Here is an 11,629-nt window from a genome sequence, read left to right as displayed (position 1 = left end):
TTATCTTGTCAGTGCCTCGGTTTGATTTAGACTCGGTGCATCTCACTGTTTCCTGCGCGTAAAACCGCCTCCATCGGATTTTACGCACACGTCGCATCAGGAAAACAAACGGAAAGCTTTCTCGTTGCTGTTTTCCTCGTCTCCAACGGAAAGCGGCAAGTGTAACACGTTTAACTTGGTAATAATTCTTAAATCTAAGGCATTTTATTTTATTTTTTTTTACTCCTGGCGACGCGGTGGATGCGTTGTGCCAAGATGTTTCCGCAGTTCCCCCGGCGGCGCGCCTGTGCCTCGGCTCCAGCGCCAGGATTGCGCACTTGTGTTCGTGTGCCTCTGCCATCGGAGCGCGTCCAGCACTTCACTCGATTATAAGAGAGGAAAGAAACCTGCCTCGTAAACACCTCGTCAACTCGTCTGAAAACCTGCTTTTCATCTTGAAAGAAGAGAAAAGGCGGTGAAGGCTGTAAAGTGGATTCTTTTTTTTTTTTTTATGTGGATACGCTATTTGCTAAAAACGCGAGTGATGCCGCGTCGGATCCGCGTCCCGCTGCTGCTTCTGCTGCTGCTGCTCCACATGGTCGCGCTGCTGCCGGGCTGGACGGACGGGGCGAGCCGGGTGCGTAAGAAAGCCACCAGGTCCCGGTCTTGCCTGGACCTGCCGGAGGAGATCTTGGAGCAGATGTTCGGACGGCTCTCGGTCGGAGTGATGAGCGCTTTTCACCACGCCCTGCAGCTGGAGCCGCAGGTCAAACTCAACCTGACCTGCCCGACCACCGCGCGACCCCCGACCGACACCAAGACCCGCCTCCCGGTCAACCTGCTCAGCGTCTCCCCCTGGGCTTACAGGTGAGGGCAGGTGGAACAGATGAAATGTTCATTTTTACGCAATTTGTATTTCTATATACGTTTGATTGCTTTCAAAAATAAGATATTGGATCATTTGCTTCCTCAGAAATGTTTTAAATCCCCAACATTTAACAACTATATAGTGAATACCCACGAAAACGTTTTTAAAACACAATTAATAAACAAATTAAGGTAATTAAAGTGTTTTAACTCCGTTGAGGTTATTATTTCTGGCTGATTTTAAAAAGCCTCCTTTTAAACAACACAAATTTAAACTTAAAATATAGTTTGTGCATGCTTTAATGAGCTGCTCTTTCAAATCTCCATCTGAAATATTTAGATTTAATTCTATATTTTTGAAATCAAGAGCACAAGATAGAAATGATTACAACTTACTGCAGAAAAAACTAACTTAGGCGACAAAAGAGACATTTAACGGCATGATTTTTTTTTGTGCAAATGCATTATTGTCCAAACTGTATTATAAAATGCATAACTTACATATTAAATTACCTTTTCTGTGTTTAGTTCCACAGTTTTATCGGTTTTCTTTCTTCTTATATTCTTGTTAATCACATTTCTGATTTATAATAAGATATTTTGTGCAGCAGTAACAAGAAAATGTCAAAATAATTCAGTATCAACCACCTAATTTCTTCCCAGACCATCACATCTCTGTAAATCTTCTCCTACAAGTCTTCTGCTCTGTGCTCATGTGTAATTCTCACACAAAAGCAGCACTAAAAGGCAGTTTCGAGGACATAAACTTCATGAATTAACTTCCTCTCCTCAGGATCTCCTACGACCCGGCCAGGTATCCCCGCTACATCCCCGAGGCCTACTGCCTGTGCAAGGGCTGCCTCGTCGGCCCCTACGGCGAGGAGAGCAGCCGGCACCGGAGCACGCCGGTCTACGCCCCCTCCGTCATCCTGAGGAGGACGGGCTCCTGCGTCGGCGGCCGCCACTCCTACACCGAGATCTACGTCTCCGTCGCCGTGGGCTGCACCTGCGTGCCGCTGCTGGAGAAGGAGCGGGACGGCCAGAGGAGCAACCAGAGCCTGGAGAGGGGGGAGCCCAAGGCCAGGCGGATCCTTAAGGGGGGCAAGAAACACTGAAAGAAGCAGGAGTTAAGTCTTTCTACTCTTGATCCACCCATGGAACTGTACTTTACTGAATAGATGTTGAATATTTAGATGAAGAGACTGATCGACGCCAAGCAAACGAGGACCTTTCACTGACTTTTTGTTTCATAAACATTCGGTTGTGATTCCCTTTACGACAGACTGAAGTTTGCACATATTGTGATGGATGGACTTAAGAGAATAAGCTTTAAAGTCTACATTTAACTTAACAAAACTCTAAAGGTTTGCTTAAGCCAAAAGTACAGAACATGTTTACTTTACTTTTTTTAATTTAGCCATGCAGACAGTTTAGGTTTTATACCACGTGCACGAGTCGCTACTGCTTGAAAACAAAAGAGAAGACGTGTATTTGTAATATTTGTGAACCAAACCCTTGAACGACAGAATAAATGACTCCACTTATCAATGACCTGATGGACACCAGCTCTGTCTTCTGATCCGTGGACGGTGGAGAGATGACGTTAAAGGTTCCGTTTGGTTTTATTTCTCTGCTCAGCTGTAACCTCCATCTTCTTCTTATTGCGGAAACATTTTTGATGCTAACTAGGCACTCTCTTCTCCAGTCAACATTTGGAAAGGACTTCAGCTAAAATATAAATACATCTGTTTAACTGCTCATTAATGCGAATATCTAACCATGTCTAGGATTTACAGAGGTCAGAGGAGGATGGTCGGCCTGGTTCCGGCTGATTTAAATGAAATAACCACTTGTTACGACCGAGGTATGCAGAAGAGCATCGTCAAGCCTTGAAGAAGACGGGCTACGCCGGCAGAAGACGACACAGTGCCGCTCCCGTCAGCTAAGAGCAGGAAACTGGAGCAGTTTAGCATCACGTGAGACAAAGAAAAGCAGCAAATCCTCAAATCCGAGAAGCTGGAACCGTCGATATTGGACATTTTATGCCCAAAGAAACGACAGTTATTCGATAATCAGACCAGCCGCTGATTACTGTTCTGTTAACTGTGGGTCTTAACGTGTCCTTTCACTCCTGAACAGCAGATAAATAAGAGTCTGTGTGACCTCCAGTCGGCGTCGGGGGTCGGTCTCCTCAGCAGGACAGCAGACGGGACGGGTAGTTGACGAAGCAGCGGAACTCGTTGGATAGGTTTCTGTTGTGTTTCGGCAAAAAGCTGCACATTTTAACATCCAGGAGCTCTTTGGCGAGATTCTCCATGATGGCGCCTGCAGAACAAAAAACAAAGATGTTAACAGCGGCTCAGAAAACGGGAACTAACTACCCTTTTCCACATCTTCCTCGTCTCACCTGTGCACAGCAGCACCTTGCCTTTGCCCAGGTATTTGATCGTTTCGGCCACTTTGCTCAGACACTCCTCGGAGAGGTAAGGCGGGTCGGCGAGGACCACGTCGAAGCTCCGAGGGGCCACGCCGGCGGGGAGCGACAGCGGCTCCGCGTAGTCGTAGTAGACGAAGTCGTCCCCGTAGGCGGAGAAGCGGCGGTCGTACTCCAACACGACGGCCGACACGCGGTCCGAGCCGCCCACCACGCCCTGCTTTATCTTCTGGTAGACGCTGGGCGCGCTCACACACGCTATCCTGAGAGGAGAAACGAAAACGGGTTTAAAGTCAGTCAGAAACTTGTTCTTAAATAAAAACAGACGTCATTTTAGTCTTAAACTGTATTTTCTTGCAGGTTAGATGCAAAACTACAGCGACCTACAAACGGTGCTGCACCTAAACACATCTCCAGACACCACCACATGAGTGAGAACTACTTTTCTAAAGCTGCCTTCGTGTTCACATCTACAATAATCTAAAGAGTAGAGAAATGTCTACACCTCCAACATCAGGAAATCATGGAAGTGCACTAGATTGTGTTTGTAGTTTGTAGATGTGTGAATACAGAGTGCAACACTGTTTTTTAGTCTATATTTGTTCACGTTTTGGAAAATTAAGTCCACAAAACTAACACTGAACAGTTGGAAAGATGAGATCCTGGTGCACACTCCCAGTCCTGATCATAACTATGAGATTCAGGTAGATTGTTTCTGAGATGGAGACACTTCAGGCGTAGTCACACTTCCTGTTTCTTGTAAAACTTTACATCTGGTCTAATAATTTCATTTGTGAATGTGGACAAGAACAAGAAAATTAAAGCTACGAGATGAACTGAATGTTTATATATCTGGACTTAAAACTAAAAAGTGTCTCACTACAACTCCTCCTCCTCCTCCTCACCTGCTGCACAGTGAACGTCCGTCATCCAGGACCAGATCTACTCCAGTGATTAGATTTTGAACCAGAATTTAATTTGCGTTTAATTGAGTGTTGTGTTTTTCCTCCTTCGCTGGTCTGCAGCTTTAAAACTGACCCTGGCGCCATCGAACAGAGAGGATGCGTGTGTGTGTGTAGTGTAGTTCAGTTTTTACCTGCCTCCCTCTCCGGCTTCTCTGACGACCTCCTCGGCTAACCGCGTCGCCGTCTCGTCGCTGTACCAGAACTGGCTCATCCTCTGGTGGACACACACACACACACACACACAGACAGAGACATCGCTGATGAACGTCTGGGATCACAGTCAACTCTACTGTCATGTGTTTCAGAAAAGGAGCTCAGAGTTACAGAAGCTCTTACTCTCAGGTTCTCATTCATCCAGAAACCACAGCTGGAATAAAGGTGACACGTTGGGTTTCTTGAAAACATTTCAATCAAGTAGCTTCTTCAGTTCTAAATGTGTGGGTGGGGAGTTTAGGTTTTTATTAGGAACATCTGTTGGTGTTTTACTTCTCCAGTGAATGGTAACAACCCATCACTGGACAGAGACTTTATTAAAGATGTTCCTCTCCATCTTTTATCTCGTCCAAGTGGCAAAATGTCTTCAAGAAATCCTACAAGTTCAGTCACCCTTGTTCAAGCCTGTTTTTATTTTGATACTCTGCCACAAGGCCCCCACGGCCTCATAAAACCAGCCATAACTAGATTCTGAACAAATAAAAATGAGCTTGACTTCTGAGCCGTGCAGACACAGAACCAGAGCAACGACGGTTCTCGACGCGTGGGTTGGTAAGAACGCGGTTTTCCGAGAACTCGAAGCTTTCCGCAAACTCACCCAGTCCTCCTCCACGGCTCCCACGGCGAACTGGTCTGACGGCGTCTTGCTCTGATCCGGGCCGGCCCCGGTCTCGCTGTAAAACTCCTGCAGGGCGGCCAGAGTGTGAGCCGACAGGGTGGGAACGTCATCGTCACTGTCGCTCATGGCTGCCGGAGGAGGAGGAAGAGGACAACAGAGATTCAGGGAGTGACGGGGAGACGAGTTTCTGCAGGAACTGAAAGAGAAGAAATATGAACATATATAAAGAAAAACATATACCATATATAAGTGGTTTTAAGTTACATATTTCACATTTTGTATTGGAGTCCCAGACACAGACTGTGCTACACTGTCCATATATTAATTAAAGTCACGGTTCAAGTTATTATTTTATTTTCTGTTGACAAATTAATAAATCGTCTTCTTGGTTGACATTTTATAAACATTACAACCTTTAAGTAATAATTATATGTCATTAAAATGCATCAACCAAAGAGCTAAAAGTAAAATGCTGTCTCTCCCTTTACTTCTACACATAAACTTTATGATAAGACACTATTTCTCAAACATCTTTAGTCTAAAATGTTCTTTAATTTGATAGTAAATCATTAAGTTTGTCAAAGTTTGAACATTTGCAGCATCTTTGTCGTTTGTCTCTGTTATTAAAGGATTTCTCTGATCTCTATCATCTATAAACAGCTGAGTTTCACATAAATTTCCACAAATCTCTATTTAGTTTATTCATATATGCACATTAAATACACACCGATCAGCCACAACATTAAAACCAGCCAACGTGTCAAGTTAATAACATCAATGGTCTCATTATTATTTTGTACCGTTTTTCACAAACCTGGATGTCACTTTGACACTTACACCTACCTAAACGTTAATAAAGATTAAGCACATTGCCATGGCAACTGCGAGGAAGAGTGATCCTTGCATCCTGGTGCGTTTAGTTCCCGGATGAGCGACCCACACCCACGTGAAAACTTGTTTTGACACGTGCCGAGTGTATTTTTACTTTGGGGGAAAGTTCAGCAGCTCTTTGTTCTGTGTGCTGCAGGGTTTGGATTCACTTTGGAAACTTTAACTCGTGTTTACTTCACTACAGCAAGAACAGAAGTACAGAACAGCTAGTGGGGAAATAAATGAATGACAGACAGCGATGGCAACCCGCAAAATGTGACAGAGACAAACATAAATCTGAGCTTTAAATGAACCAGTAAAACATAAAAACAAAAAAAACACTGAAAAGAATCACTGGTCAGACATCTAAAAGACTAAAAGTCCAAACGTGTTGAAATAATGAATAAAAATCAGCTCACCTTGTCAGAAAACGCTCCCAAGCTGCAGCTCTACCACAGATCTGTTTGTGGACATGTGAGAAGTCGCAGGATAATGACGTAATGACGTACATGAAAGTACGGCTAACGTAGAGGATCAGAAAGGACAAAAAGAGAAAAGTAGTAAATAAATCTGATGTGACGGTTGAGAAAATAAATCAATAAGAAGAAAACAGTAACTGGTAACAAATTATAATTATGTTGAAAAGTTAAATAGTGAAGATTTTACTTCATTTTCTGGGGGTTTTAGACAAAATAACTATTATTACAGATTAAATATGTTTAAAGTCTATAGATCCTAATATTTAAATTGTGTTGTTTTGTGACTTCTCTTCATTTAAAACTAAACTAACTAAACTAAATATAACCTACTAACTAAAACCTGTAAATGTCTCTAATATCATCAGCAAGTTATTCTGACATGGAGCTTGATTTTATCCAACAGCAATCCACATTTAATGTTCTTATGTTTATATTAATTGCTTTTACACATCATCTGTTCTAGATTAGCGATATTGGTATTTATTTAGTTTTTTTTTAAATATAATTCATCTATACAACTTTACAGATTGGAGAGACTGTTCTCATATTTTTTAGTCTTCAATTCACGGACGCCTCGTTAACATTTACAGCAAGAGATTTATGAACGAGTGCAAAACATAAAAATAGAACAAACGTTGAAATACGACTCTGTAAATGTGAAATGTTTTTTGATGACATTATAAATTAAGAGTTTCTCCTGATCAACCACCTCTTATTGAGAAGTTTTTCCAGGCGGTCATAAGTTTTTAATTTTTTGTTTTTAACCCGTTTTCATTTGCATTTGTTCATTTTGATATAAGTTATTTGTCAGAGGCATGATTTCACATTATTACTGCACAAAGGCCACACTTGAATTAGTCTAATGAAAATACAGGTATTCAGGTAGTTTCTATTTTTATTTCAGACAGCTAAATTTTTCATTTCGCCTGGTTTTAATCAACTATTATCATCTTGCTCGTCAGTTAATTAATTAAAAGTCTAAGTAGATGTGAAGATGTTAAATACAAACTATTATAGAAACATGTAAATATCACTGATAATGAAAAAAATATATAAATATCAGTCTAAGAGAGAAGCTCTTCTGTGAAATCAGATGATAAAATAAAAGCTTCAAAGACTCTGAAGCTGGAAGATTAAATATAGTGATAAAATATAAGATCAGTAACTTTATTACTAAAGTAGATAAAAGACGTTAGAACAAGGACGGCAGGTGGAAATGAAAATGCAGAGGCCGTGACGTTTTATACAATAAGTTTATGTACACTTTTACACTTCATTAACAAAAAAAACAGCCATCTACAAGAACGGGGGGGGAGATAGTGCTCTGAACGAGGAACATGATGCTTCAGCGAGTGGCTCTGCTCCTTTGTATTTGGTTTGTTATTGCTGTCCTTCAACTCAAACAGTCTCTGCTTTAGTCCAGTGTGTTGTTGAAGAAGAGAGCGACGCGGCCGACCGACTGCGCCGCTGTAGAAAAATACTAGTGAAATCAACCTGCTAAACGTTTAACCAGCACCCCCCCCGCTCCCCCGAGGCGTCCCGGGACACCGCCCGTCTGGAGGCAGGGGGAGGGGCAGCAACGTCAACTACAATCCGGAGAGGAAAACGAAGAAAACAATATCAAACCTCAAAAAGTCAACACCGAGAAAGTTGCTCCCTCTTCAGCTGAATTCTGCCCGACGCCTCCTGGCGTATAAAAACATTTTCAGTCGTTTTTATTTCTCTCAACGAACATTTCTGAAACATCTCTGCTCGAAAACATTATATATTTATATATATATACATTTACACCCTTTTAGTGAAACACAATCTGATTTTGGTTTTTCCCGTCATCGCCGCCGCCGCCGCCAAACACACCCCCACCCCGCCCGTCCCCCCACTGCCCAGCAACCTCAAAGACAGCCGCGCTGTACCTCCGTCGCCGTGGCAACGCCTCGTGCGTGCGTGCGTGCGTGTCTGTTGGTGTGCACGTCCGCCGTGTTCTCGGGGCGAACGGGCAGGCACGGTCGCCGTTCGTCGTCGGTGGAGCGCTGCGCAACAATCGGCAGAACAAAGGCACTCTGGGAAGAGTCGGGGTGACATTTGTGTGTGTGTGTGTGTGTGTGTGTGTGTGTGTGTGTGTGTGTGTGTGTGTGTGTGTGTGTGTGTGTTGGTTGCCATGGCATTATTGAAACCAAACGGCTTCTTTAAAAGCTTCAAACTACATCCACAAATGAAATTATGGCAACTTGTTTAACGCGTGTGTGTGTCTGTGTGTGTGTGTATGTGTGTATGTGTTAGAGGCCTTCAGGCACATGAGGAAGAGGAGGAGGAGGAAGGAGGAAGAGGAGGAGGAAGGGGGAGGAGGAAGGGGGACAACAACGCCGTCAACATCAACTACTGCTCCGTCTCTTGTCGTCATGGCAGTCAGTGCTCTGTCGCTTCAGTCCAACAGGAGCAGCGACCTCCGACTGAGTCCGTCAGCTTAGAGCTGTAGTCGCCATGGTTACCAAGTCATATCTGTCAATCAATGCTTTCGGGATTAAGGGGTGGCGAAAGAAAACAAAACAAAAAAAAACTAAATCCGAGGAGGTGATAACGGGGGCAAAGGTTCAGGCATGAGGTGGATCCCAGCGGGAAGAGAGACGTCCTCAGAGGCTTCGTCCCTTCTGCCCAGAGTTCTCAGGGAATGAGGCAGGTGGAGGTGGTAGTAGTGGTGGTAGTGGTGGTGGTGGTGTGGGAGGAGGAGGAGGGGGGGACGGGCGTCTTTGACTGGTTGCTTCTCCCGAACGGCGTTCCCGAGGCCGAGTCCGTCTCCAGTGGTTATTTGACGCAGAGCAGGCCGCCGACGTTGGCCACGAACTCCTCCAGACTCTTGAGGAAGGCGAGCTTCTGCTTGCGGTCCATGGTGGGCGGCGTGCTGCTGGCCGTCAGCTTGTTGAAGGCGTCGGCCAGCCGCTGGTAGATGACGGCGTCCCTCTGAGAGGAGAGCAGGGTCTCCACCAGCTCCGAGTACTCCGCCTGACGGAGGAGAGTCAGAGATAAGTTAAGAGGACATGAAACGCCAAAGATGTCGTTGGTGCACAGTTTGTCCTCTGCAAAGATTAATAACTTTAGTGCAGTGATAGTTAGATTCTCTTAATGAGTGAACGTGGAGCTGTGCTTCCACAGAACAGCCACTAGAGGGCGTCAACTGTCAGCTACTAGACTGAGCAGAGAGAGAGCAGCTCAGGCCTCAGTTACAGATTGTATTTGTGCATCAACGTGTCACTTTACGGGGAAAAGCAGCTCGTGTGCCCCATGCTGCGGCTGCCTGATTAAAGATGAGACTAATTTTGTAATTAAAGTTGAGGGCGAGAAAAGTAAACAGTCCCATCCAAGTCGTCTAAACATTTCAGCGGTAAGTAGCTCGAGTCGCCCCGACGTAATTCAACATTTAACCAGAGGACCGCTTTATAAATGAGGCCGCTGCTCCAAAGAGAAATCTGCTGCACAGAATCTGGTCAAATAAAAAGAGTAGTCGTCCTTTAACCCATTTAACAGGTTGAACGATGGGAGTCCGTCCCGTTACTCACCTGGTGCAGGCACACGAGGGTGTAGAGGGCTTCTCCCGCCGCCACCGTCATATCTGTGTTGTGTTTTTGCAGGACCAGCATGTCAAACACCAACTGAGGACACACAGGATGATGGAGTTAATTACGGATTCAAGTACTTTTGTGGCTGCAGAGCTCGTTGTGCGAGCGTGATACCTTGAGGAAGTGCCGGGTGGCGATGAAGAGAGGCGAGTCCTTCTCCTGGTTCTTAGCGCACTGTTCAGCCAGAGGAGACAGAGCCTCCAAACACAGCTGGCTGATTTCTGAGCTCATCCTGGGAAAAACGGAGCGTTAAGGAGAAGGAACCGTACGACACATCTGTTTCATGGAGCTTCCACAGCTGCAGATGGAAGAGGAGGTGCTGTCACGCCTAGACTGTTGTTCTGAGAACGGGTCTAAACTCTGGTAGAGTGAAAACAAACTTTGGTTTCTGTCCTACACCTAGAAAACAAGCACTGTAAAGGTGACTTGTTCTGGCATTAATATTGGTCTTAACCTGAGTTAAAATTAAATACGTTTCAGGCGGATTTATCCAGAAATGAAGAGAAATCATGTCCTCTCTTGGTGCAAAGGTTTGTCCCAGATTAACAGAGATTGTGAAGCTACAGATCCAGCAAACCAGATTTAAGGTGCATTAAGGTGTAGATCAGTGATTCCCAATCTGGGGTACGCGTACCTGAATCTGAACTCAGCCTGATTACATTTTGAAACTGGAAAAAATTTGGATAACGGGTTGTTTTCTCGTTTTCTGATTCTCCACCTAAATGAAAAATCAAAAGACTGTTTTTCATGCGAGTCAATTACATTAACAGCTAGATTGTAGGACAACTGGCGCAGATTCCCTGAAATGTCTGTGATCGGTGGGCAGGTGCAAGCAAATCTTGTTCTTGATTGAGTCTTTAAATGATGTCGTCAACAATTCTGATAACGTTCTGTCATTTGAGCTGTCACGTCATCAGTCTGAGGTAAACTAGTTCGCCCGGCTAACCGCCAAAAATGAATAAATGGCTAAAACGGATGGTATTGCCCTTCCAGAGAGACCTCAACTGCTACCCAGCTCACATGCCAGCGACAACAACCCAGACTATTCCTCAACTTCTATATCTAACTTTGACCGGGGTGCTAGAAGCGGTGCAGATGTGGCTAGCGTAGCTGCTAGCATAGCCGCGGACAGTGATGAGGAGTCTGAAGTGCTTGAGAGTAGGGGGGTAGGTCAAATGTCTGAAGGGGTACGGGCTGTGAAATGTTTGGGAACCACTGGTGTAGATTAATAGATTTAAAGAAAGATCACATGATGTGGTCCCTCTGTGACTGCCTCCAACTTTCTCAAACTCAACAGCGACAAAACTGAGGTTCTCCTCTTTGGTTCTAAATCCACCACTGACATCTCCTCTGTCTCCTCCTCCCCTCAAGTCAAGGGTCTGAGTGTCGTCCTCGTCGGCACTCTTGTCTTTCCACACTCAACGCTACCCGGTCTGCATATTTCCATCTGAGCAATATCAACCATCTCTTCCCGTCCCTCACCACAGACAACACCTCCATCCTGGTCCACTCCCTCGTCACCTCCCACCTGGATGCAGCCCAGATCATCACCAGGACCCGTCCTTCTTCTTCTCATCACATCACCCCTG

At 44.7% G+C, this 11,629-nt stretch overlaps 3 protein-coding genes across 3 annotated transcripts in view; 1 reads left to right on the top strand and 2 right to left on the bottom strand.

Annotated features, from left to right (window-relative positions):
* The first annotated feature begins 181 nt into the window (after window positions 1–181).
* Window positions 182–1,966, top strand: il17d (interleukin 17d). Its single transcript, XM_084545628.1, has 2 exons — window positions 182–846; window positions 1,640–1,966. Exons 1-2 carry the CDS (start codon window positions 491–493, stop codon window positions 1,959–1,961), a joined length of 678 nt encoding a protein of 225 aa, XP_084401754.1. The 5' UTR covers window positions 182–490; the 3' UTR covers window positions 1,962–1,966.
* Window positions 1,967–1,998: 32 nt separating this feature from the next.
* Window positions 1,999–6,395, bottom strand: eef1akmt1 (EEF1A lysine methyltransferase 1). The gene is made up of 5 exons (XM_084545629.1): window positions 6,367–6,395; window positions 5,057–5,273; window positions 4,377–4,459; window positions 3,254–3,543; window positions 1,999–3,171 (listed from the first exon to the last, which is right to left on the bottom strand). The coding sequence occupies exons 2-5, from the start codon at window positions 5,201–5,203 to the stop codon at window positions 3,038–3,040; spliced, it is 654 nt and encodes a 217-aa protein (XP_084401755.1). The 5' UTR covers window positions 5,204–5,273; window positions 6,367–6,395; the 3' UTR covers window positions 1,999–3,037.
* A 1,276-nt stretch (window positions 6,396–7,671) lies between these two features.
* The window catches only part of xpo4 (exportin 4), a gene marked incomplete at its 5' end in the record, with an annotated part of 61,588 nt that continues 57,630 nt past the window's right edge, over window positions 7,672–11,629 (bottom strand). Inside the window, 3 exons of the mRNA XM_084545091.1 lie at window positions 7,672–9,426; window positions 9,981–10,073; window positions 10,155–10,272. Of these exons, the coding sequence (XP_084401217.1) occupies window positions 9,229–9,426; window positions 9,981–10,073; window positions 10,155–10,272 (409 nt within the window). The 3' untranslated portion in view covers window positions 7,672–9,228. The remainder of the gene's footprint in view (window positions 9,427–9,980; window positions 10,074–10,154; window positions 10,273–11,629) is intronic.

The sequence above is a fragment of the Chelon labrosus genome, assembly GCF_963514085.1.
Source record: "Chelon labrosus genome assembly, chromosome: 5".
Taxonomy (NCBI): domain Eukaryota; kingdom Metazoa; phylum Chordata; class Actinopteri; order Mugiliformes; family Mugilidae; genus Chelon; species Chelon labrosus.
The sequence above is the reverse complement of the archived record's forward strand: the minus strand, read 5'-3'. Positions and strand labels throughout refer to the sequence as shown.

Coding starts and splice junctions, on each gene's coding strand:
- il17d (XM_084545628.1), top strand. CDS start 491: ATGTGGATACGCTATTTGCTAAAAACGCGAGTGATGCCGCGTCGGATC. Junction 847..1,639: donor GTCTCCCCCTGGGCTTACAG/GTGAGGGCAGGT, acceptor TCCTCTCCTCAG/GATCTCCTACGACCCGGCCA.
- eef1akmt1 (XM_084545629.1), bottom strand. CDS start 5,203: ATGAGCGACAGTGACGATGACGTTCCCACCCTGTCGGCTCACACTCTG. Junction 4,460..5,056: donor GAGCCGTGGAGGAGGACTGG/GTGAGTTTGCGG, acceptor TGTGTCCACCAG/AGGATGAGCCAGTTCTGGTA. Junction 3,172..3,253: donor CAAGGTGCTGCTGTGCACAG/GTGAGACGAGGA, acceptor TTTGTTCTGCAG/GCGCCATCATGGAGAATCTC.